This window comes from Bos taurus, chromosome 2, assembly GCF_002263795.3.
Source record: "Bos taurus isolate L1 Dominette 01449 registration number 42190680 breed Hereford chromosome 2, ARS-UCD2.0, whole genome shotgun sequence".
In the NCBI taxonomy this organism is placed as follows: Eukaryota; Metazoa; Chordata; class Mammalia; order Artiodactyla; family Bovidae; genus Bos; species Bos taurus.
In genome coordinates, this window is record NC_037329.1 from 89,624,384 (window position 1) to 89,651,886 (window position 27,503).

The following is a 27,503-nucleotide window of genomic DNA, read 5'->3' on the forward strand; positions in this document are numbered from 1 at the left end:
ATATGTCTCTTCTTATACCAAACGTGAACCAAAGTAATTATAGCTAACTATTAAGTGTAAGTTAACAATTTTAACATCTACAGTTTTGATTATTACCGGTTTTGTGCAGTGAATGTTTCCCTCTGAGGATGAAGATCACTGTAAACAACCCTGATGAGATCATGCTGACATAATGCCCCTTCTGTCAAGGCCATGGATCCAATCGTGGAGGGCTATAAAAATAAGGTAAAGTATGAGACTGTGTCTTTAAAATAAAATAAAAATTTGTAACGTGAGAACATTTAATTCTGCTTCAACAAAAGGCAGTTTCAGACCATTTCTTCTTCTTTCAAAACCTCTTCAATTTTTCAATTATATATGTTCTATAGCTCCTTTTAAAACATATATACAATATATAAAACTAAAAATACACTGCTTTGGTTTTTGATATATTATGGAATGAATCTATATTTAGGACACAGAATAAGAAAAGTTGCTTAAAAGAATAATAATTAATTTGTTTGTTTCCAGAACTCAGAGCACTCTTGGGGACTATACATTCAAACCCAGAGGTTTGTCTAACTTCAGGGAGGCTGGTACTCTCATTAATCTTACATTAAGAAAGCAAGGTGTTGGAAGTTATAATTGTGTAATACAAACAAGAATAAATACTATGATCAAAAGTCTCTTTAACAGTGACATAATTGATTTCATGTTTCTACAGTTCAGTTCAATTCAGTTGCTCAGTCGTGTCCGACTCTTTGCGACCCCATGAATCGCAGCACGCCAGGCCTCCCTGTCCATCACCAACTCCCAGAGTTCACCCAGACTCACGTCCATCGAGTCAGTGATGCCATCCAGCCATCTCATCCTCTGTGGTCCCCTTCTCCTCCTGTCCCCAATCCCTCCCAGCATCAGAGTCTTTCAATTTGTAAATGTCTCACTATCCTCCATTTTATTTTATAACTTGATACACAGAACACTGTTAAAATCTAATGTTTAGAAATGTTCTATGCTAAAATCAGCCTTGGTTAAGTAAGAGGCATTCTAATGAAAAACAAAGTCCCAGGGGAATTAATTAAAAAATAAACAGCTGCATTGAGCTATGAAGCAACTAGATACTGCTTGCTGTTAAGAAAAGTGAATCTAATTTTTAGACTACTAGTGAATTAGTTAATTTAAATGCTTTCCTCACAACTTAATGCACTAAAGGGCCAACAGACAAGAAGCTTGATTTATGACATATATCCTTAAAGAGAGCAGGCAGGAGTTCAGGTCAATAGGAGCCATCTACCTACATAATTATCAGTGTTCTCACAATCTTCAACCAAATAAATACTGGAAAAATCAGAAGTGTAAGGTTATTGAATATCTAGAATGCATCAATCAGACTACTTTAAATGGAAATAAAATAATTACTGTGTTAATATTCTTCTAAGTAGTTATTTTCCTAAAAAATAATAAAAAGTAAATCAATCTAACATAGATCATTTCTAATTAATATAGATGACTTAAAAAATTTAAAGGAACATTTCTAAAAATTCATATAATAAAAAAGACCAGCGATGATATTGGTAGAAGAATAAAAAATAAACCAGAACTAGAGGAAAACTGTCCAATAATTAATTTCTATCTCTCCTGACAACAGCTCAGCTTTATATCACTAATAACAAACATCTACATTTAAAGAAACAAATCCGTAAAGATGTGTTAGGAATAATTTATCTCTAGTAAGAAACTGACTTTTGCTCAATATATTGATAATTTTTAAAAATTTTACCTCTCCAATCTTACTTACCTCATGATATATTGACGGCTTGGATAAGGAAGGGATGGTAAAAGACAGAACTTTATTGTTTCCATCTTTATCAGCAATTTCCTATGGTAGGAAAATGAAATAGTCACACAACTCTATTAAAAGAAATAATAATTGCTTTCTTAATTTAACAAATATATAATTGGCAATTGAGGAAGACTTTTAGAAATGGTAATAAAAATATTATTACCCTTCTGTATCTTTAACCAATTAGCCAATTTGTACACTTTGGTAGTTGAAGTCCTTTGGGAGACATTGAGAGATATAATAATACAGTTAATCAAAAATACCATGACAGTAAAGATATGAAATAGGCACACATATAAATCCTCATGATAAATTTGCAGGACAGCCATGGAGATTACAAGTAATCACATCTTTTAGTAGAAACTAGGTGAGTGGCAACCCACTCCAGTATTCTTGCCTGGAGAATCCCAGGGACAGAGGAGCCTAGTGGGCTGCCGTCTATGGGGTCGCACAGAGTCAGACACTACTGAAGCGACTTAGCAGCAGCAGCAGCAGCTGAGTTTAAAAGATTAATGGAAAGATAACACAGACGATTAGCATAGCCCTGGCCCTAGGATGACATGCAAATTTGTGAAGTGTTCCACATTTTTGGAATAGGAGAAAATATTTGCAAATGATGTTACAGATAAAATATACAAAAGCTCATACAACTCAAGAACAAAAAAACAAATAACCCAATTGAAAAAAGGGAAGACCTTAATAGACATGTCTCCAGTGAAGACATACAGATGGCCAGTAGGCACATGAAAAGATGCTGGAAGTGCAAGTGAAAGTGCAAGTCACTCAGTTGTATCTGACTCTTTGCGACTCCATGGACTGCAGTCCATGGAATTCTTCGGGCCAGAATACTCGAGTAGGTAGCCTTTCCCTTCTCCAGGGGATCTTCCCAACCCAGGGATCGAACCCAGGTCTCCGGCATTGCAGGCAGATTCTTTATCAGCTGAGCCACAAGGGAAGCCAAAGAATACTGGAGTGGGTAGCCTATTCCTTCTCCAGCAGATCTTCACAACCCAGGAATCAAACCAGGGTCTCCTGCATTGCAGGTGGATTCTTTACCAACTGAGCTATCAGGGAAGCCTCAACATCATTAATTTTAGAGAAACGCAAATCAAAACTACAATGAGGTACTACCTCACACCAGTCAGAATGGTCATCATTAAAAAGTCTACAAATAACAAATGCTGGAGAGGGTATGGAGAAAATGGAACCCTTCTACACTGTTGGTGGGAATGTAAGTTAGTAAAGCCACTACAGAAAATAGTATAGAGGTTCCTCAGAAAACTAAAAATAGAATTCCCATATAAAAGATTAAAATTAAAGGTCTTAGCCAAGACCGCTACACTTATTAAAAGAAAATTTTACAATTATTCAGTAATAAATTAATGACCTGAAATAAGCTACATATTAACATAATTATATGGTACTAGTCCAAGTGATTAATCATAAGTTCATACTTAATAGTTTTTACTGAACTACAGAAACATCCCTGTGGTTTTTAAAAAGCATTTTATCTTTCACTGAAAAAGTCATGGCATTCATTTCTACAGTCGTTGGCACCTCCAGTCTTCTACAGCTATCAGTAAAAACCTGCCTACAGACACCAGCAATTAGAGGGGTGAAATGCCCCTCCTGCACCAATCCTTTTGTCTATTGTCTTATTTTAATCTGTTTCTTTTAAAACCATATTAGTATACATGACTGGCATAAAATCCAGAGAGAGACTACCCTTAGTAGACCTAGAAGGAAGGTGGTCAGAGAGATGAGTGGTTGTACAGCATAAAAGGAAGAAACAACAATAAAAAACAACTATCATCACCAAAACACAAACCCAAAAGAACTTTTTTCCTTGAGAACCAGTTTCTGAGTTTAACATGTCACAGGAGAGTATCAGTCGCATGTGAACAAAGGCTATACCTCTAATTTTGGCAGGAAAGTGGTTTAAAAATCCCTAGAGAAATCATTTACCCACTCTGTAGTCAAACTAGTTACCACATCTGAGCCACAGTGTCTCAGAGAAAGTCTATACTAAGATCAATGGGCCTGATTTAAGTTAGGTGATAAAATTTTAATTTTTATCCCTAAATTTCAAATTAAGTCAAATACTTTTGATTTTTATCCATGTATATCTGTGGAGAAGGTGTTGGCTACTGTAGCAAGGGAGAAGTGCTGGGGTGAGAAAAGAAGAAAAAAGAGAAATGAATACACGAAAGAAATCCAGGGTGGTAAGAAAAACTGAGAACCACAGAGATGAAAGAACAAAGATATTAAGGGAATTAAAAGACGACAGAAACCCGAGGTTACATTTATGATACATAATTGAGTGTTTTTAAAATAGTACACTATTTTTAAGATACCAAAAGATAATTAAATCATAGCACCAACAAGTACTGTCAAGAACTTGTTAGGCATCCCCAAATTTTTTGCTTCATTTGTTCCACCACTGAAGTTTATTATACCAAACAATACAAATAACTTACATCAATAAACATTTACTAAGTGCCTGTGCTAAGCACTAGAGACATGATGATAGATAAAACAAAATTTCCTATTTTCAAAGAAAAATCAGGCAAGGTAGCAAAGTAATTTTATACCTACACCAGCTTTTCATTAAAACAACTCACCTTTAATTATGAGACCACTTCTATTAATACTACTACTACTTATAATAATAGTGGTAAACATTCAATAAACACCTCAGGCAACACACTGGGTACTTCTAATCACTTTTAATACTACTATCAATGTTTTATTTGTTTTACAAATGAGGCAACTGAAATCAAGGTATGAATTAACTTGCTTAAATTTAAAATAGCCAGCAAGTGGCAGGGCCTATTTTTAAACAAAATACAAGTGACTTCAAAGGCCAGGTTTCTTCCTTCAGATTTCAATGATGGAAATGCTCTTTAATGATTTTTAAAGAGATAATGCTTAAGAGAAATGGGCACTGGTGCAAAAGAATATTTTTTGTAGACTCAAATGTTTTGTGAGGTACTTTAGTTGAGGTACCTCTCATCTACAAACATAGTTTTATTATGCAAAGTGTTTGTTTACAGGGAATACACAGAATACTAGGATTCAAGGGGCTGGAATTTCAACACCAATGTTCTAAACGGGACACCATGAGAAAAAAAACAACCAGAATGTTTAAGGTACCTAAGAATTCCTTAAAAGAAAACAATTTCATGAACAATACAGTATCAGATACATAATGTTTTATCAAATGATTATTAAAAATAAATTAAAAAATTTTAATGTAAGGCATTACAAATATTAGTCAATTTAAAAATCAGAAAAATAAGCCATAAGTAATTTTATCAATTATAATAGTTTCACCTACTTTATAAAACGCATTACTAGCATACACTGAACACCTATGTACTCAATTTAATTAATTCAAATAAGTTATTCAACAGACATTTAAATTTCTTTTCCTCTAACTATTCTGTATTATTTCAGAAGACTTAAAAAAATATATTTGACATTTTCCAAACTATTACTTTCCACTTACCAAATTGTAAATTCCTAACAGAAGTGCTTCAATGCAACCATTACTCTGTCTGTCTCGGCTAACTGTAAGCCGTAAATAAACCCACATCAATTCTGGCAAGAACTGCAGTGTGAACCTCTTAAGTCGAACTTCAGAGCTACGATAGAGCTCAAACAGCTGGTGGCAGACAGGCTCCAGGAGCTAAAAAGAAAATAAAGTGCATCAGCTATTTCTATTCTTTTGGCTGTATTTTTTTACACATATATTTGTATTTTAAAAATAAATTATATGTTAATTTTTGCCTATTCGAAATCAGTGCAACCAAAACCTCAATCTCTGTTTATACAGAGACGACACATTGAACTGACCAATTCTGTAACTATAAGAAGTCCTTCATGCCCATATAATATCAACATCTCTTTCAACACACTGTACTATTTAACTTCTTAGATAATCAGTCCTTTAATATACTAGTTTACAGTTAGTGAGTTTCTTTTTCTGTTCTTACCAACCCTTACAATCTTCCATTTTTAAATTTCGATTGGAAGAAAAGAATGTCAAATGATATTGTCGGAAATAAACTTAAAATTTCAACTTTCAGTTCAGTTCAGTTGTTCAGTCGTGTCCAACTCTTTGCGACCCCATGGACTGCAGCATACCAGGCTTCCCTGTCCATCACCAACTCCCAGAGCTTGCTCAAATTCATGTCCATCGAGTTGGTGATGCCATCCAACCATCTCATCCTCTGTTGTCCCCTTCTCCTCCTGCCTTCAATCTTTCCCAGCATCAGGGTCTTTTCAAATGAGTCAGTTCTTTGCATCAGGTGGCCAAAGTACTGGAACTTCAGTTTCAGCATCAGACCTTCCAAAGAATATTCAGGACTGATTTCTTTTAGTATTTACTGGTTTGATCTCCTTGCTGTTCGAAGGATTCTCAAGAGTCTTTTTCAACACCATAGCTCAAAAGCATCAATTCTTCAGAGCTCAGCTTTCTTTATGGTCCAACTCTCACACACATACATGACTATGGGAAAAACTATCTTTGACTAGATGGACCTTTGTTGGCAAAGTAATGTCTCTGTTTTTTAATACGTTGTCTAGGTTGGTCATAGCTTGTCTTCCAAGGAGCAAGCATCTTTTAATTTCATGGCTGCAGTCACCATCTGCAGTGATTTTGGAGCCCAAGAAAATAAAGTCTGTCATTGTTTCCACTGTTCCCCCATCTATTTGCCATGAAGTGATGGGACCAGATGCCATGATCTTAGTTTTTGAATGATGAATTTTAAACCAGCTTTTCCACTCTCCTCTTTCAGTTTAATCAAGAGGCTCTTTAGTTCTCCTTTGCTTTCTACCATAAGGGTGGTGTCATCTGCATCTCTGAGGTTATTGATATTTCTCCCTGAAATACTGAATCTCAACTTTAGATTATGATTTAAACAAATTATATACCACTTAGTAGATAAAGGCACTTTGCAATACATAATATTTGGACATCTAAAATGCTAGTGAATATTTTAAATCAGTTCAGTTCAGTCGCTCAGCCGTGTCCCACTCTTTGTGACCCCATGATCTGCAGCACGCCAGGCCTCCCTGTCCAACGCCAACTCCCGGAGCTTACTCAAACTCATGTCCATTGAGTTGGTGATGCCATCCAACCATCTCATCCTCTGTTGTCCCCTTCTCCTCCTGCCCTCAAATTTTCCCAGCATCAGGGTCTTTTCAAATGAGTCAGCTCTTCACATCAGGTGGCCAAAGTATTGGAGTTTCAGCTTCAACATCAGTCCTGCCAATGAACACCCAGGACTGATCTCCTTTAGGATGGACTGGTTGGATCTCCTTGTAGTCCAAGGGACTCTCAAGGTTGTCTCCAACACCATAGTTCAAAAGCATCAATTCTTCTGCGCTCAGCTTTCTTTATAGTCCAACTCTCACATCCATACATGACTACTGGAAAAACCATAGCCTTGACTAGACGGACCTTTGTTGGCAAAGTAACGTCTCTGCTTTTTAATATGCTGTCTAGGTTGGTCATCTGCATATCTGAGATTATTGATATTTCTCCTGGCAGTCTTGATTCCAGCTTGTGCTTCTTTCAGCCCAGCATTTCTCATGATGTACTCTGCACAGAAGTTAAATAAACAGGGCGACAATATACAGCCTTGACGTACTCCTTTTCCTATTTGGAACCAGTCATTGTTCCATGTCCAGTTCCAACTGTTGCTTCCTGACCTGCATATAGGTTTCTCAAGAGGCAGGTCAGGTGGTCTGGTATTCCCATCTCTTTCAGAATTTTCCAGTTTCTTGTGATCCACACAAAGGCTTTGGCATAGTCAATAAAGCAGAAATAGATGTTTTTCTGGAACTCTCTTGCTTTTTCCATGATCCAGCGGGTGCTGGCAATTTGACCTCTAGTTCCTCTGCCTTTTCTAAAACCAGCTTCAACATGTGGAAGTTTGTGGTTCATGTATTACTGAAGCCTGGCTTGGAGAATTTTGAGCATTACTTTACTAGCATGTGAGATGAGTGCAACTGTGTGGTAGTCTGAGCATTTTTTGGCATTGCCTTTCTTTGGGATTGGAATGAAAACTGACCTTTTCATTTAAAGACATATAAGTAAAATAGATTACTTTTATATTTTAAGACTGACTTAAGTCTTGCTAATTGTATTTACTGGAAAGACTTTGAAACGGAGGAAATATATAGAAATAGCTTTTCCAATGTTTAACTTGATAATTTTTCATATAATATCACAAAATATGACATAAGGAACTTTATAATCTTAAGAAGAAAATGAGCAGTTTAAATAAACCTCTTCCTTCCTCCTAAACTTGTACTGTTAATTTAGAATGGTGTTGCTTGAATAACTTCACAAAACTGCTAGACTATACAAAACTGCCTATGATCTTAAAATGCAGATAAAACACTGAGAGGAAACTATAAAATAATGTTTAAATTGAAATTTAACACCAGTTTTTGTTTTTTAAAAAATTTTTATTGGAGTATAGCTGATTTACAAGGTTGTATTAGTTTCAGGTATATAGCACAGTGAATCAGTTACACATATATATATACCCACTCTTTTTATTTTGCTGAACCCTTTTCTTGTATTTATTAACCATCTAAAATTTAAAGAGGGCCTACATCATTCAAACTGTAAGATTTAGGAAGTAGCTTCGTGGTTTAAGAAGGATGAAACATACGATCTTGGCCCTTGGAAGTTCTCACAGAACTGTATTTAAATCAATTTGTTAAAGTTTGACAGACCTAAGGGATAAGCTTTGGCTTCCTTGGTGGCTCGGAAGGTAAAGAATCTGCCTGCAGTGTGGGAGACCCAATCCCTGGGTTAGGAAGGTCCCCTGGAGAAGGGAGTGGCTACCCACTCCAGTATTCTGGAGTTTTGTAAGACAGAGGAGCCAGGTGGGCTATAGTCCATGGGGTCACAAAGAGTCAGACATGACTGACTGACACGACTGAGTGACTGACTAAAGGATGAGCTTAGGTGTAATAGTGGAAAAAAATTACTGGACTAAGTCAAAGGTATCATTTAACATACTAAAGGAGGAGTATTCACTGTTAATGGTTGTCATGAGAGACATTCTTCAAATTAGACATTTTAACAAAATATCCACTATTTTTTAGATTCTTTTCTCATATTGGTCATTACAGAATTATTGAGTAGGGTTCCCTGTGTTATACAGTAAGTCCATATTAGTTATCTATTTTACATATAATAATGTAATAGTAGCTTTAAAAAAAGGAATAATTCAATAATTTATACACTTCTATTCTAAATGATAATATATATACACCCTTGTAAAACTGCTTGAATGTAGGTATATATGTTTCTAATAATCTAACATTTCAGAATAAAGTCATTACTTTCACAATAGTAAATTCAAGTCAACAAATCCTATATTGATTGTACAGTTAATATTATTTAGATGACTTAAGCTTAACTCTTAAGAACTCTAAAGCTAAAAAAAATTTACATACTTTATAGTCTACTAACCACCAAATGCTTTATATGAAATCACTATCACAGGATTTAACATCTTAAAAAAATGCCAACTCTCCCCTTACACTGAAGTCTAGACCAGTCAGACAATTTGTCCAAGGTCACAGAAATTAGTGGTGGAGAAAGACACCAGAATTCAGATCTTTTGACACAGATGATGTTTTCACTATACGACTCTTCTTATACCAGAAAGGAGGTGGAGGAAGAGGTGAGGATTGCTTAATTTCAAGCAGTACAGTCTATGCAGTGCCAATAATGAAGTAATGAACTTTTGAAAATGGCCAACTGCTGGTAACTTTTTAAAGTACTGAATACATTCAGCTCTTTAGGGGAATTAAACATTGTTGCCTTCATAAATTTATGTATTAAAAATATATGTCCATGTTTTAAATCTACTTTCCTCTTTAGTAAGACTCTAAAATTGCCTTCTGTAAATTTCATTGGCTGTGGTACTATTATGATTTGTCTATGTTATAAAGACCTTATTTCCTGTCCTCAGTAGCAAGTACATTAGCATGTAGAGACTGTATTTTAATAAGCACTGCAAAGAAATATAGATTAACCAAAATTAGTACTTTTTTTGTTTAAAAGGAGGGCAGGGGAGTGACTGGCAATCCAGTAAATTTTCAGATACCACTGCAAATAAGACTATTAAAAACTTGCCAATGTACTGTTAAAATCTTTAATTCCAAGCATATGTATCATGCTATCATGTTCTCAGTTTCTCAGAATCAGAAATGACCTCCCCACAGAATTTGAAAAAGAGAAAGGTGCTTCCCTGGCAGTTCCCGTGGTCAGGACTCTATGCTTTCACTGCCAAGGGCCTGGGTTTAATCTGTGGCTGGGGAACTAAGATCCCACATGCCATGTGGCACAGCATATAAATACGTAAATAAATAGACAGAAATATAGGTAGATAGGGTTTCCCTGGTGGCTCAGATGGTAAAGAATCCTCTTGCCAATATAGGAGATGCAGGTTCAATCCATGGGTTAGGAAGATCCCCTGGAGAAGGGGATGACAACCCACTCCAGTATTCTTTCCTGGAGAACCCCATGGACAGAGGAGCCTGGTGGGCTATAGTCCATGGGGTTGCAAAGAGTCAGACACAACTGAGCAACTAACACATACTTAAATGGTGCTATCACCTACAGCAAAAGATGTTAAGAATAATTTACACTTTCCTCAAACTTAGCAAATAGTTTTGACATGATAATTACTAAGAGGCATGCCATAGGATGAATGCATTGAGAGCAGTTTGGGTGGAATAATGGAGACTGAATCCAAATATGAGTGGGTAATGAAAAAATATGAGGAGAGGAAATGAGCACAAGTAGGCAGAGGCTGAACAGGAATACTATAAAGTTCACTGGGAAGGAGGACAGAAAAATGGTGTAGATAATAAAACAGGAGGCAAATCAAGGAAGGTTTTTTAAAAATAGAATATTGTCGTTTATCATATTCCTTTCATCAAGAAAGGAAAAAAAATCGACAGAAGAAAAAGAGCTGGCAATTGCAGGAGCAATCTTTGAGGTGGTTAGAGAAGATGAGATCCAGGCCCAAGTGGAAGAGATAGTTTTTGATACAATCTGAGACACTTCATCCACTAAATAGCAGAAATAGCAGGAGAGTCTGACTAGAGATGCTGGCAGAGAGGCAGAGTTGAGTAGGAAAATAGTTTCCAACTATTTCCTTCTTTTATAACGACACAGAAAGTAAACTGAAAATGAGGAAGGGTGATAAGTGTGAGGAAAAAGAAGGAATAAAATGAACAGTGGGAAAGTGTACAATGAAATATGCTCATTTTTAATTTTCAGTCCTGCATTTAAGTGGAGAAAGTCAACAAAACTGTTTTCTCCAGGTATGCTGAGTTGCTCAGGTACAGGCATGAAGTAGATGGATGGGTAGATTTTATCCAGTGTTGAGATTTTGCCCAAAAAAAATGAATTAAGGGAATGAGAAGCAAAGAAGCTGAGAATGTGTGCAAGGAAATGACTATAATGATGGACCATGAAAATGTAGCTAAGAAAAGAGGGAAGTGAGACATCTGCAGGGAGGCAGAAGAATAATTAAATCATAAAGAAGCAGTAGGGTCAATGGTTTTCTGGAAGCAGAAGAAGCAGAACTGCTGCAGTGACTAAGGGATCTGGAAGGAGGGAAAGCAGAAAAAGTAACATGTTGGTCTAGAGATTAAACAAGTTATAGTACAGGTTGGCCATGATATGGAATATTAAACTTCTACAGGAATTTCCTGGCAGTCCAGTGATTAGAACTTGGCCAAGGAATTCCCTCCATGTATTTCACTATTCTTCTAATCAATATTTACTAGTGATAAAATACTACATTCTAGGGAATTAACATACATACATATATATATATATAAACAGGTATAAAAATATATAACCCCTGCCCATGAAGAACTTACAATTTAAAAATAAAGCATAAAACAAATATATTTTAATAAGCAAAGCTTCATGTTAAGACAAAACAAGGGAATACATACATTCAATATTCACACAGAATTCTGAAAACTCCTGACCAAGAAAGATATGCATATGTGTCCCTTATCATACCTAAAGTTCCAAAACATTCAAAAATACACAGCAAGAGAAAAAGAAGCAAATGAGTCCTGCGGTTGCTGCTACAAATAGCAACAGATGCAAGCCCAACTGAGAGCCAATCCAAGTTTAGGAGATAGGAAAGAAAGAGGTCAATAAGCAAGCTTTTAGTGATAGGACAAAAATGAAGATGCACTTTAAGTTAAGCTGCTGGTTAGGAGATGATTACCTGAACTTCTTCAAACTCACTCCAGTACACAGCAGAGGCACTCTTGGAGGCTGTATCTGGGAAGATAAGAAGCTACTTTCCTGTGTGTTCCTTTCATTTCATTTTAAAGCATACATGAATCCAGTGGTGATAAAACTGTATGTCATACTATTATGTTAATGGAAAGGTAATGTGTGTATTTTGCATAAGTTAACATATAGAGTCAATAGCTGCACTTTTTTCCCCCTTCTAGCACAAGGCTAAACAACAGCAAACTCTTTTTCTAAGTTTATTTATTGTGATTATTTAGGCTTTCTCTGGTCATTTTCAAGCTAAGTTTACTAGCAGCAGCATTTCACATTACCAGTTTGACTGAATTCTCTGATTAGAGTGATTACACAGAGTTCTATATTGTCAATAGAAGGACTGCAAACAATACTTAAATAAATCTCAAACCGTGTATGGCTAAAATTTAGATTCCAGGAAAGGAAACATTCCAAAATAGGAAACAGAGTAAAGTTTCAAATTAAATAAATACTCTCCTAAGATGGTGGTCACTCAAACCAAGAATCAAAATGTATTGTCCTCAACCATAACAAATTTAATCAAAACATTAAAAAACATGGAGAGGGGGGTCATGGGGAAAGCCAAAGCAACTATCAGAATGAAAAACAGCAGAAAGAAAGTTTTCCAGTCCCATTGGAAGGATTAAACAAAACTTAAAGAAAACTACAAAACTTACATATATGTGTTTTAGTACACGTATTTCTTATGTAGTACAATAAAATCATTTTTCTTATAAACTGTCCTACCTCATTATTTGAGTCTTGAATAACTTTATAGAGGGCTGGTACCAGTGTTTTTTTCCGGTGTAAAGTTGCCGCATAATTGGTGATCTGAGTGTCAGGTAATGCCTAAAACAAAAATCAAAGGAAACTTAAAGTGAACTTAATATTTGAGAAGTCAAAACTTAAATTTATGAGTCCTTCTCAAAAAGATTTATAACAGAGTCAACTAAGAAAAGTAAAAAATAATTAATACATGAAATAACCATGAGCTAATAAAACAAATAAATTAGGATGTTATACAATTCTTCTAACTAGTCAACCATGAGAAATGATTAGAAATCACGTATTACACAAGCTTTGCTGAAATGAATCACTTCAGTCTAAAAAAAACAGTGTGGGATAACTTCAATTCCTGTATTTTATTTTCACAAAACACTTACATCTATAGTGTTAATAAATTATACAGTTTTTAGTCAAATTAATGAGTGATTTTTAATCACAGGAAATAAAAATATAAGGCACAAATTTGATTTCTGTGCCTTATTAAAGCTTGGAGGCTTCCCTTCTTTTATTGAATATATCTTAAAATTTATATATTACCTTATCAATCCTAACAACTAGATTCATTTTTACATATTATCTTCTGGCCATAATTCACATTTGTTGTTGTTGCTGAGTTGCTAAGTCATGTCTGACTGTTTGTGACCCCATGTACTCTGCAGCACAGCAGGCTTCCCTGTCCTTCACTATCTCCCACATTTGTTCAAACTCATGTCCACTGAGTCGGTAAAGTCATCCAACCATCTCTGTTGCTCCTTTCTCCTCTTGCCCTCCATCTTTCCCAGCATCAGGGTCTTTTGCAATTATTCACATTAGTGTCTTTTTAAAGAGGTTTAATTACAGAAACAAGTTATTTCATATATTGCCATTCCCACTTTATAACTTTTGTTTCAGTTTCTCCATGAACATATATACACTGAATTACAACATACAAATCATATAACACATTCTCATCCTCAATGCAATTTACCTTGAATTCTGATAACCATTCTTCCACAACACCACGTTCAGATCCCAGCATCTTCTTCTACCTTCTATTCCTCTTTTCTGGAAGAAAAAAAAAAAAGCACTGAATTTGAGGACAGTGTTACTTACAGAAACTATCAAAGTAAATGATGTGTGCCTTTCATTTAAGGAGAAACTCATCTAGTGCATATTTTAGATAAGGAGGCTTACTTTTAGACTGCCTTCCTGGAAGTAGCTTCAGTCATGTCTGACTCTTTGCAACCCATGGACTGAAGTCTGCCAGACTCCTCTGTCCATGGAATTCTCCAGGCAAGAATACTCGAGTGGGTTGCCATGCCCCACTCCAGGGGACCTTCCCGTCCCAAAGACCGACCTGTGTCTCCTGCAGCTCCTGCATCGCAGGTGGATTCTTTACTGCTGAGCCACTGGGCAAGCTCCAGTTTCAGACTAGTGTTCAATTAAAACAAAACTGTTTATAAAGAAATAAGTTCTATCTTTAACGATATGTTTGAAACCTAATTTCCTAATGCTTTTATATTTTCCCCAACAACTATATTCCAAAGTAACAAAAGCTAGTTTACTAAGTAAAATCAAACTGCATATTACCCAAGACAAATGTACAGTCCATGCCTAGTGTGTGTGTTTAGTCGTTCAGTTGTGTCCGACTCTTGTGCCCCCACAGACTGTAACCTTCCAGGCTCCTGTGTCCATGGGATTTTCCAGGCAAGAATACTGGAGTCGGTTGCCATTTCCTTTTCCAGGGGATCTTCCCAACCCAGGAATCGAACCCAGGTCTCCTGCATTACAGGCAGATTCTTTACTGACTGAACTAAAGGGAAGCCTTGCTTTTACCAAATATACAACTGGAATAAGTTATACATAATAGAATAAACAATGGGACAGATTTTTACAAAAGTAAAAAAGTTAGAAATCAAGGGTCATATATGTACAGCAAAATGATGATAAACATACACATATATACACACTATACAAAATAAGGCCATTGAAGAAGGTAGATTTATGTTTTCTAAAATGGAAAAATGTCCAGGTAGAAAAAGCAAGTTGTATAATAGTATATAAGTTATAATTCCATCAAAAATTATATAAATGTGAAAAGCTGGGAGGAAAAATATATAAACTACTCAGTGTTTACCTCTGAGGGAAGGATTAACTGAGGATATTCTAGTTGTCTAATTCTGAATTACAAAAATGTAACAATACATATGTATTATTTTTTAAGTGAGGCAGACAACAAAGATTTGGGGTTTTTAATTTATGACTCAAAAGGGTAACCAAAAGAAAAAAGAAATTTCTTGAGCAGGGAGGGAAATGTCTCCAAAGCAACTGAAATGAAAGTTCCTTTACTAAAAAGAAAATATTTCCTGAATGTGTAACATTTCATAATAAATTTCTATCCAAAAAAAGAAACTGGATTTTCTAATCCCCCCAACATTCCCTAAATACCCATATATAATGCACTGTAACAAGGAGTACAAAAAGGAATAAGAAATGCTCCTTATTTTCAAGTAGCAAATGCTTTTAAGATAGGCTGACAGATTTATTCAAATAAACTACAAAAGGAAAATGAGTGGATTAAAAGGGATGTTAAAAAAAATCAATAACCAAAATATGAATCTTATTTGGATTCTGATTCAAACATTAAAAAAGAGCTTAACATAACTGGAAAAGGTTAAACATGACTTATTGTATGACTTATTACTTAATACTGGATGATACTAAATCAAGGAATGATCAATTATTTTATATTTAATAATGGTATTTCAGTTAGGAAATTTCCCATACCCTTATGGCATCACCAAGTTAATGGACATGAGTTTGAGCAGACGACGGGAGATAGTGAAGCACAGGGAAGCCTGGCGTGCTACAGTCCCTGGGGTCACAAAGAGTCGGACACGACTTAGCGACTGAACAACAACAAAAAGTCCCACATATATTTGGAACTATTTATGAGCTGTTATTCCCAATTTTGTACCAGGACTATAGTATTTTAATTACTGTGGCTTTATAATGCACTTTATACACTCTATGGACAGGGAGGCCTGGCGTGCTGCAATTCATGGGGTTGCAAAGAGTCGGACACGACTGAGCGACTGATCTGATCTGATCTGATCTGATACACTCTATGGGGTCACAAAGAGTTGGACACGACTGAATGACTAACACTTTATAATAGTACATGTCCCATATTAATTTTTCCCTAAAAATGTATTTCATTATTATTGCCTGCTTTATTCTTCCAGTTAAATATTAGACTTGTACTGTAAGTTTTTTTTCTATACTCCATCCTCATAGGAATTAAATTTACAAATTAATTTCAAATGACATCCTCACATCATCGAGTCATACAATACAGAAGCACAGCATTGCTCTTTATTAAAAATCTTCTTTTTTATGCCTGTATAAATTCTGTGTTTTCTTCATACAGATCAGAACATTCAAATTAAGTTGATTCCTAAGTAAAATCTTCTCTGTTGGTTGGTTCCAGATCCACTGTGAAAACCAAAATCCAAGGATACTCAATTCCCACAGCTGGCCCTCCCTATCAGCATATTCAACCAACCATGTACCATGTAGCACTGCATCTATTTACTGAAAAAATCTGAGTATAAGTGGATTTGCTGAGTTCAAACCAGTGCTGTTTAAGGGTCAACAGTTTATAGTTTCTTGCTGCAACTGTGATTCTTTTTCATCATTTCAAACTAGCTATAGTTACACACACACAAATAAATACTTAAAAAAACAAAATGAACAAGTTTTTAGATAAATATTTAAAATACTGAAAATGACTTAAATTATGATTATTTATATGTTTTAGGAAATATCTATACTTTGACTACACTGACTTCTTTATAGAAAAGGACAACAAAAAGCAACTACAATTAATCAAAAAATTTTCAAATTCTTTACAAAAAACATCAACAGCTTTTAAAAATTAAAAAGAAAATCAAACATTATTTTTTGAAAGAAACACAAAACTTTTTAATCTGATATATACTGCACTGGAATCCCTAACTGATACAGGGCCCGGAATATACAGTTTGAAAAAGTTCCCCAAGTAATCCTGATGACTACCTTCAGTTTAAAAAAAAAAAGTATTACATCCAAGTTAAATTTCTCATTTTAAATTTCTATATGATATCTCCCATAAAAACAAATTTGCAATGTCAAATCACTTTGATTTCTATCAATATTGTTGTTTTTTTTAATGTGACTGCAAGTTAATTAACTTTAGACAGAAGAATATAGTGGTGTTAATAATAATTATAACCAAAACATCATACTTACCTGATTTTATGATACTAATTTTAAGACAGTAGTTTATTAACAAATATAAGTAGAAAATAAGAAATAACCCTTTATTAAAATGAAACAAAATGCTTAACTAAAGGATAAAAGCACAAACTTATCCATATAATCCCATAAGACTTTTAAAAATTATCCTTTACATTTCTGGCCACCTTTAGTCTCTTTACACTTGCCACATTCTCCTAGTTCTTTGTATATGGCTGTTCAATGTTAACCTCTTCATAGAAGTCCCCTGTGTCTATTTATACTGGCTGCCTCTATATGCTCTTCCCTCCAACCCTTAACACTCTGTCCTTTCCTTCATATCATTTTAGCAAAATCTGTAAATAATCTTTTTTTTTAATGAGGCATAGTTAACATACAATGTTCCAATTATTTACTTATTATTGGCTTTCCCACTAGAATTTGTACGTCACAAGGACAGGCACTGTGCACATAGCAGGCACTCAAACATCTGATTTAATTATCTGTGCTTATGAACTCAATTTATTTAGCACCTTTGTAATGACACTTATTTTTGGTCATAACAAAACCTGAAATATCTTCTGCATTTTCTGTTTAATTAAGCTTAATAATTTATTTTTTCCAAATTAAATACAGATGGAAGCTAAGAGCCTCTTTCAAAATCATCCAGAAACTTCTGACAGGCAGATATTCTCCCAGATGTAGGAGTCATTCATAGTAACCTTGCTCAGGTGTGAAATTAGAGACAGAGATCTGGCAATTTTGCCGTCTTTGAATTAACTGCCATGCGTCAGGCAATCTTCTACTAAGAAAATTATTACTGCAAAACTGTATTATACTGTGATATTTTGTAGACATTTTAAGTAACAATTAGGGGCAAAAATTCAGTTAACAATTCAACCCTATGTGGTTTACCTAAGATCAACTGAAATGATAACTGAATAAATGATTACACAAAGCTAAATTCCCAAAACACCAAATATGAATGATTACTGCTATTTCAAAATTACTTGCCTGGCTGATGAAAAGCATATTTGGACAATATACATCTTGATTTCAAAAATGTGAAAAAATGTGTCTTGAAAGTGAGAAAAAAGAAAGTTATCAGCAAGCCTTTTAAGTATAAACACTGTATCAGCTACTTTTTGGACTTTATCTGATTTAACGACAGGAAATAGAATGTAGTGGTTTAGACTCAATTTTTTGTCTCAGTAGACACTGTTTCACTCCTACATTTTACAAGCTTATTAATTCATTAAATTCAAGTTTATTACATAAATCCATTAAATTCAAGTTTATTATATAAGTCCATTACATGTTAACAAATAACATTTTAAAAAGAAACTTTATTTTTCCAAAACAAAAACAACTCTAGTGACAAGAATAGTGCTGTTTTACAATTTCTGCAAATTTTATACTTGCCTCTGCATCCAATCTGTTGCTGGAAATCTTCAAGGTATATTCACCAGAGAATGATGGTGAAAAAGTCAAATACTATCTTAGCATTAATATGAAAAATAGTTTTAACTCCACAGATCCACTTAAAGGATTCCCAGGACACATACTGAGCACAGACTCTGGAGCCAGATTAGGCTTTAGGTCACTAACTCTAGCGATGTTTATTTTTTTAAATTGAGTTATAATTAACATACAATATTATACTAGTTTCAGGTTTATGTCAGCAATTTGATATTTTTATACATTATGAAAAGATCATTGAAATAAAACCAGTTACCAACCCTCACCACACAAATTTGCTACGATATTATTGACTATGTTCCCTATGTGTGCATTACATACCTATGACCTATTTATCTTTGAACTGAAAGTTTGGACATCATTCTAACTATGTTTAAATCATCGTACCCCCTTACCAGCTATACTTAAACCTTGTGTTTCATTTCTTGCACTTCAAAAAGACAGGTAATAGATGTCTTAAGGTAAACACTGTATAAGTATCTACTACGAGCAGTACATAATTAATCTTCAGAATACTATGTACTATAAAATAGCTGTTATCCCTATCTAACAGATAAGAAAATTAAAGTGTAAAGTTTGAGTGATCCACACATGGCAACACAATTTAAGTGGCAGAGCTGGAATTTGAATTTAATACCTACTAAAATCTATAGTTGAAAAATGTAATTGTCCCTTTCTTACAGCTCATACTTCTCCCCCCAGAGCTTTCTGTTCTGATCATATTCACTTCTCAGTGTCTCTATCACTTCATGCACACCTTCACACCAGGGATTCTGTTCCAGCCTGTAGTGCTGTCCTACAATAACTATTCCAATCCTGTTAGTCTCAGCAGGCCTTTCTTGACCACTTATCTAGACAGTATTCCCCTTCTCCAGTATTTTCCATTCAAACAAATACAGTTCATTTTCTTCCTATGGACATGGATTTTATTCCTTGCTTACTAAACCTTACTACTTGTTGTCTATCTTTCCTAACAGATTACAAATCCCATGAGAATAGAAGGGTCATTTTCTGTTCTGCTCGCAATTAAGTGCTTACTATGAACTCCAAGCTAACAAGTATTTTACGGTATCCAGACATATAACAGGTACTTAATGTCTATTTAGAACTTCCCTGGTGGCTCAGACGGTAAAGCGTCTGCCTGCAGTGCAGGAGACCTGGGTTCAATTCCTGGGTCGGAAGATCCCCTGGAGAAGGAAATGGCAATCCACTCCAGCACTCTTGCCTAGAAAATCCCATGGACAGAGGAGCCTGATAGGCTACGGTCCATGGGGTCGCAAAGAGTTAGACACGACTGAGCGACTTCACTTTCACTTTAATGTCTATTTGCTGAATCAATGAACCACAAAGCTTATACGATCTTGGACAAATAACTTAAACCCTTTGGGCTTCAGGTTGCTACAATAATAAGTTACTTTCTAAATCTAAAATCCTATATATTTTAGTACCTTCTTTTGTAACCAGTCAGTTACAAAGAAAAAATTTAAATATATGTCTTCTAACTAGAATCAGCATCTTTTAGCATTTAGAGGTGGCTATGAACATAGTTATTAACATACTGCAAGTACTCTTTTTATTTAAACAGACAATACAGAATTCTGAAAATAATTTCTTCTGCTGCATATTATACTCATCCCATCACCTGGTATATAAAAGCTATATTTAAAAGCAAAAATCAAGCTGATATTCTAGCATGCAGATCAATTCAGGCCCATACTGCCTCACTTTCAGAGTATGAAACAAATTAAAAAGTCTACCACAGAAAATGATTATCTTTTTGGTGACCATGGAAATGGCAACCTTTATTAGCAAGATCTGAATAAAACAAAATAAAAAAAAATAAAGTGCTGAAATATGATCTTAAAGAGGTCAATAACTACTTGTCAGAAAGCAAACTCACAATATTTGTACAAGTACAGTAAGTTCTTCACTACCTAGACAGACATATATTGTGTCTTAGCTGATCATCAGTATATGTATTCTTCTTTAGAAACTGACAATTTAGAGAGAACTAGGCTTCCCTGGTAGCTCAGATGATAAAGAATCCACCTGCAATGCAGGAGACCCCGGTTCGTATCCCTGGGTCAGGAAGATCAGGAGAAGAGAATGACTACCCACTCCAGTATTCTTGCCTGGAGAATTCCATGGACAGAGCCCCCTGATGGACTACTGTCCACAGGGTCACAAAGAGTCGGGCACAACTGAGTGACTTGTTAGTCACTCAGTTAACAGGCAGTATGGTCTACTGGTTATGAAGAGTACAGGCTTTTGCTCTAGACTGCCTGAGTTTGAATTCCAGCTCCATGACCTTCAAGTTATATTGAGAAAGTTACTTAACTAATCTGTGGTCTCAAATCCCTCATTTATAAAATGGGAATTACCTATGTCAAATAATTTTTTTTAAAGATTAAATAAGTTAACAGACAGCAGTGAGCTAAACGATGATAACTGCTCTCAAGAATTTCTAATGGACCAAAATTATTGGATAAACAAAGCTATACAATTATCAGGGTGACATATGACAGTAAAAAATGGTTTTGTTATTGCAAATTTTCAAACAAGGTCAACAATTATCTATATATTTCAAGGTATAAGTATGAAACAAAGCACTTAACGCATGCTACTATTGTAAATACCAAATTCTAAGTAAAACATTAAAACTACACTGTCCGGTTTTAATTAATTAAAATAAAATAAAATTTAAAAATCAATTCCTGAGAATTTCCTGGCTGTCCAGTGGTTAGGACTCAGAGCTTTCACAGAAGAGGGTCTCAGTTTGATCCCTGGTCACAGAACTAAAATCCTACAAGCCACATGGCATGGCCCAAAAAATTAGAAAAAAAAAAAAAAAAAAACCACAAAACTGTACTATTAAAAAAAAACCCACCAGTTCCTTACTTGCACTAGCCACATTTCAAGCACTTAATAGCTGCATGTAGCTAGTGTCTCCTGTATTAGAAGCACAGATGTAGAACACAGACATTATCAAAGAAATTTCATAAACAGCATTGATCTAGATGTAGTTAGAAAATACAATTATGCTGAGTAAATTCAATAATTTAAGAGCTGCAAAGTTTAGGAAACAAAACATTTTAAAGACAACAATTAAAAAGGAAACACTTTCAAAAAGTAAAATTAAAAGGCAATAATTAAGATGTGATTATTTCAAGTCTCCTAGGTAAAAACTCCTTACAAATAGCTGTGAAAAGAAGGGAAGGGAAAAGCAAAGGAGAAAAGGAAAGATATACCCATTTGAATGCAGAGTTTCAAAGAAGACATAAGAAAGCCTTCCTCAGTGGTCAATGCAAATAGAGGAAAACAATAGAATGGGAAAGACTAGAGATCTCTTTAAGATAATTGGAGATACCAAGGGAACATTTTGTAAACAGAAGCTACCCACCAAAAATTACCAAAAATTCCAACATGTCTAACTATGGGAACTTCATTCTTTATCCTTTAAAAAGTTAAATTCTATGATTTTACCTCTGTTGTAAGATCAGTGTTCTAATGGAGGAGGTGGCACAGGAATGCAGCAGAGTTCAAGTATGGAATTCATTTGTTGAGACTTAAATATTTTCCAACTCTACAAAAAATGAAAATGAAAAACTGTAAAATACTGAGAGAAAATATTATCAAGAACGTAAAATAAAGGAGAAAGAATAATTTTGAAAATACATTTATAATACAGTGTACCCAATTTAAAAAATAATTAGGATTATTTTTAAGTTTTCTATAAGAACCAGGAGATACTCAAATACCATTATCAAACTTATTTTAAAAACATCAGATTTGGAGAAAAGTCTGAGTTTTAGTTTCAAATTTACCATTAAATATCTGTAAAGACTTCGAGTAAGCTATTTAAAATTTCTGGAGCTGAACCTGAATAATCTACAAAAATAAGTTACTTCCTAGTCAAAAAGCCTATAAATCCAATTTTTGAAACATTACAGTGATCTCACACACACACACACGTAACAATGAATAAAATTTTAACATACAGCATAAAATAGAGCTTAAATAATAAATATAAATAGCTACATTACAATTTTGCATGGATTTCACAGACTGAAAAGTTTATCGTTTTGAGAAAGAATACAGAAAATGCTATTACTTGAAGTTCTGGCACAAAACCATTAAAAGTTATTTTCAAACTGCTTAAAGTATACTTTTCTCATGAAGTCATAACTACTATCATGCAGTTGCTGACCACATTATACTCTACTTCTTTGATTCAAAATTCATCACAACTTCAGAATCTAAAACATCAAAAGTAAATTAACATTTTAAAATAGTTCATCACAAAATACTTTTTTAATACAAGGAATACTGCAATAAAATTCTCTTGGAGTTAAATGATGTTATCACTTTAAAGTCCCCAAAGTTTTTCAAACTGAAGACGCATCAGGAAACCTCCTACTCCAAGAATGGCAGCTGACTTTTCATCTCTTACACACTGGGCTATCACATTAAATTTTTTATTTCATGACAAGTTTTGCCATGGGGAAAAAACTTGAAAAGGACTAACAGAATGTCTCTGGAAAGATATACAAGAAATTGGTAACCCTTTGGGAAGAGACATTTGATGTTAAGGAGACTGTCTTTTTAACTTTGGGAATTTGGAACCACCGAGACATTTGCCAGATTTTGAAGCAGTGCAGGCAGGCAGACTTGATAGCTATGCTGGGAAGCTCTGTGGAGATAGGTCTCTGACAGACTTTCAAGGTTAAGGGTACAGATACTAGGCTCTCTATTGAGGAAAACAAAACCAAACAAGAAAACACAACAGGGCAAATGATAGGAAAACTAAGTAATTCAGAGTATGTTCTTTAACTACAGTAAATAATTCAGAGAATGTTCTTTAACTACAGTAATTAATAAATAACAATAATCGCTCAGTCATGTCTGACTCTTTGTGACCTCACAGACTGTAGGCTGCCAGGCTCCTCTGTCTCAGAATTCTTCAGTCTAGAATACTGGAGTGGGTAGCTGTTCCCCTCTCCAGGGGATCTTCCCAACCCAAGGACAGAACCCAGGTCTCCCTCATTGCAGGTGAATTCTTTATCAACTGAGGCACCAGGGAAGCCCATAATTAACAATAACTAATGATAATTAAAATAACAATAATAAATAAAAGGGCTTCCCTCGTGGCTCAGCTGGTAAAGGATCTGCCTGCAATGCGGGAAACCTGGGTTTGATCCCTGGGTTGGGAAGATCTGCTGGAGATACCAAGGGAACATTTCATGCAAAGATGGACTCGATAAAGGACAGAAATGGTATGGACCTAACAGAAGCAGAAGATATTAAGAAGAGGTGGCAAGAATACACAGAAGAACAATATAAAAAAGATCTTCATGACCCAGTTAACCACAATGGTGTGATCACTCACCTAGAACCAGGCATCCTGGAATGCAAAGTCAAGGGGGCCTTAGGAAGCATCACTACGAACAAATCTAGGAGGTAATGGAATTCCAGTCGAGCCATTTCAAATCCTAAATGATGATGCTGTGCAAGTGCTGCACTCAATATGCCAGCAAATCTGGAAAACTCAGCAGTGGCCACAGGACTGGAAAAGGTCAGTTTTCATTCCAATCCCAAAGAAAGGAAATGCCAAAGAATGTTCAAACTACCACACAATTGCACTTATCTCACACACTAGCAAAGTAATGCTCAAAATTCTCCAAGGCAGGCTTCAACAGTACGTGAACCGTGAACTTCCAGATGTTCAAGCTGGATTTAGAAAAGGCAGAGGAACCAGAGATCAAATTGCTAACACCCACTGGATCATCCAAAAAGCAAGAGAGTTCCAGAAAAACATCTATTTCTACTTTATTGACTACGTCAAAACTTTTGACTGTGCAGGATCACAACAAAGTGTGGAAAATTCTTCAAGAGATGGGAGTACCAGACCACCTGACCTGCCTCTTAAGAAATCTGTATGCAGGTCAAGAAGCAACAGTTAGAACTGGACATGGAACAACAGACTGGTTCCAAATTGGGAAAGGTGTACGTCAAGGCTGTATACTGTCACCTCCTTATTTAACTTACATGCAGAGTACATTATGTGAAAAGCTGGGCTGGATGAAGCACAAGCTGGAATCAAGACTGCTGCGAGAAATACTATAGCTCAATTGGTAAAGAATCTGCCTGCAATGCAGGAGACCTGGGTTCTATTCCTGGGTCGGGAAGATCCCCTGGAGGAGGAAATGGCAACCCACTCCAATATTCTTGCCTGGAGAATTCCATGGACAGAGGATCCTGGCAGGCCACAGTCCATGGGGTCACAAGAATTGGGCACAACTTAGCAACTAATTGACGATGATGATGCAGATGACACCACCTTATAGCAGAAATCAAAGAAGAACTAAGGGGCCTCTTGATGAAAGTCAAACAGGAAAGCAAAAAAGTTGGCTTAAAACTCAACATTCAGAAAACAAAGATCATGGCATCCAGTCCCATCATTTCACAGAAAATAGATGGGGAAACAATGGGAACAGTGAGAGACTTTATTTTTGGGGGCTCCAAAATCACTGCAGATGGTGTCTGCAGCCATGAAATTAAAAGATACTTGCTCCTTGGAAGAAAAGCTATGACCAACCTAGACAGCATATTAAAAAGTAGAGATATTACTTTGTAAACAAAGGTCCGTCTAGTCAAAGCTATGGTTTTTCCAGTAGTCATGTATGGATGTGAGAGTTGGACCATAAGAAAGCTGAGCACCAAAGAATTGATGCTTTTGAACTGTGGTGTTGGAGAAGACTCTTGAGAGTCCCCTGGACTGCAAGACCAAACCAGTCCATTCTGAAGGAAATCAGTCCTAAATATTCATTGGAAGGACTGATGCTGATGCTGAAACTCCAATACTTTGGCTACCTGATTGCACCTCATCTGAAAAGACCCTGATGCTGGAGAAGGGGACGACAGAGGATGAGACAGCTGGATGGCATCACCAGCTCAATGGACATGAGTTCTGAGTAAGTTCTGGGAGTTGGTGATGGACAGGGAAGCCTGGCGTGCTGCAGTCCATGGGGTTGCAAAGAGTCAGACACGACTGAGCGACTGAACTGAACTGAACTGAACTGAACCATCTATGGGTCAAAGAAGATATTAAAGCCAAAATCAGGGACTTCTCTGTCGGTCCAGTGGTTAAGACTCCATGCTCTAAATGCAGGGGACATGGGTTTGATCCCTGGTTGGGAAACTAAGATCCCATACACCATAAAGCATGGCTAAAAAACTTAAAAAAAAAAAAAAAAAGGAAAGAAACTAAACAAATAAATAAAAATGCAACTCCCAATAGCATTAAAAAAAGAGAGAGAGAGAAAAATCTAACAGAAGATATGCAAGACCAGTATACTGAAAACAAGAAGACATTTCTGAGAGATAAACTGAAGGCCATATCACGTTCACAGTTTGGCAGCTCACAGTAAAAACATCAGTTCTCCCCTAACTGATTTCTAGTTTCAAAGCAATCTTAATCAAAATCCCACTGCTCTCCTTTAAAAGACAGATTGACAAGCTGATTCTGAAATCCCTATGGAAATACAAGGAGCTAAGAATAACCAAGGCAACCTTTAAAAACAAAAATTGGAGGACTCCACTCCAAAATATTAAAACCTATTGTAAAGCCACAGTAATTAACTGTACAAGTATAGTAACTAAAACTTACCAATGAAAAAGTAAAGCCTAGACAGTCACATACAAGTAAGATTGTCTGATTTATGACAAAGGCAAATTGCAGTGCATTTGGGAAAAGGGTCTTTTAAATAAAAGATGCAGGGTCAACTGGATATCCCTATAGAAAATATTGTATCATGATCTCTAACCTTACACAATTCACAAAAATAAATTCCAAATAGAATGTAGATCTAAAAATGAAAGTAAACAAACCAAAAAAACCCATAGCAAAATATCTTTGTGTCTTTGAAGCAGGCAATTTTTTTTTTTTTTTACAATGTTGTGATAGTGAAGGTGAACAGCAAAGGGACCCAACTATACATATACATGTATCCATTCTCCCCCAAATTTCAATTCCATCCACTGCTAAGTCACTTCAGTCATGTCCGACTCTGTGCGACCCCACAGACGGCAGCCCACCAGGCTCCCCCATCTCCGGGATTCTCCAGGCAATAACACTGGAATGGGTTGCCATTTCCTTCTCCAATTCATGAAAGTGAAAAGTGAAAGTGAAGTCGCTCAGTCATGTCCGATTCTTTGTGATCCCTTGGACTGTAGCCCGCCAGGCTCCTTTGTCCATGGGATTCTCCAGTAAGAAAACTGGAATGGGCTGCGATTCCCTTCTCCAGGGGATCTTCCCAACTCAGGGTTCGAACCCAGGTCTCCTGCATTGCAAACAGATACTTTACCATCAGAGCCACCTGGGAAGCCCTTCAGGAGACAGGGAGGCAAGTATAAAGATTTACTAGTTCCCATCTGATACAGATCCACACTCCATTTGCAATGATCTAGTCTATACTGTCAGCTAAAGCTATTTCTGAATCTTATTTACAGCTATATATGGCCAAATGACTAAGTTTTGGTCATCAAGATCAGAGTTACAGAAATGTTTCTCTCTTTCCTTTTTTCCCCCCTTGGCCACGCCACATGATTTGCAGGATCTTAGTCCTCCAATCAGGGATTTAACCCGGGTCCATGGCAGTGAAAGCACCGAGTCCTAACTACTGGCCTACCAGGGAAATCCCTAGAAAGGTTTCTTAAAAGATGAAAGGTATGCCCCTTTTATCTTCTGCTTTTCTTCCTCCTTTCTTCTGCCTAGATCATGGATATGACAGCTGGATATACAGCAACCATTCTGTGATCTTGAAAACAGAAGCC

General features: G+C 35.8%; 1 protein-coding gene and 1 non-coding gene across 6 annotated transcripts in view; one reads left to right on the forward strand and one right to left on the reverse strand.

Moving 5' to 3' along the window:
• The window catches only part of HYCC2 (hyccin PI4KA lipid kinase complex subunit 2), a 64,107-nt gene that overhangs the window by 26,428 nt on the left and 10,176 nt on the right, over positions 1-27,503 (reverse strand). For 3 of the 5 annotated variants that reach the window (XM_002685507.7, XM_005202680.5, XM_005202681.5), the window contains exons 3-8: positions 22,155-22,254; positions 13,906-13,982; positions 12,900-13,001; positions 5,331-5,510; positions 1,778-1,858; positions 97-212 (exon numbers count right to left, since the gene is read on the reverse strand). In XM_002685507.7, coding sequence (XP_002685553.1) covers positions 97-212; positions 1,778-1,858; positions 5,331-5,510; positions 12,900-13,001; positions 13,906-13,956 — 530 coding nt within the window. In that variant the 5' untranslated portion in view covers positions 13,957-13,982; positions 22,155-22,254. Of the gene's footprint in view, positions 1-96; positions 213-1,777; positions 1,859-5,330; positions 5,511-12,108; positions 12,165-12,899; positions 13,002-13,905; positions 13,983-18,206; positions 18,271-22,154; positions 22,255-27,503 lie in introns of those variants that run through there. The other 2 variants (XM_059878769.1, XM_059878779.1) reach the window with 2 other exon arrangements.
• Positions 2,308-2,412, forward strand: LOC112443626 (U6 spliceosomal RNA). Its single transcript, XR_003032030.1, has one exon. It is a non-coding gene; the product is annotated as a U6 spliceosomal RNA (small nuclear RNA).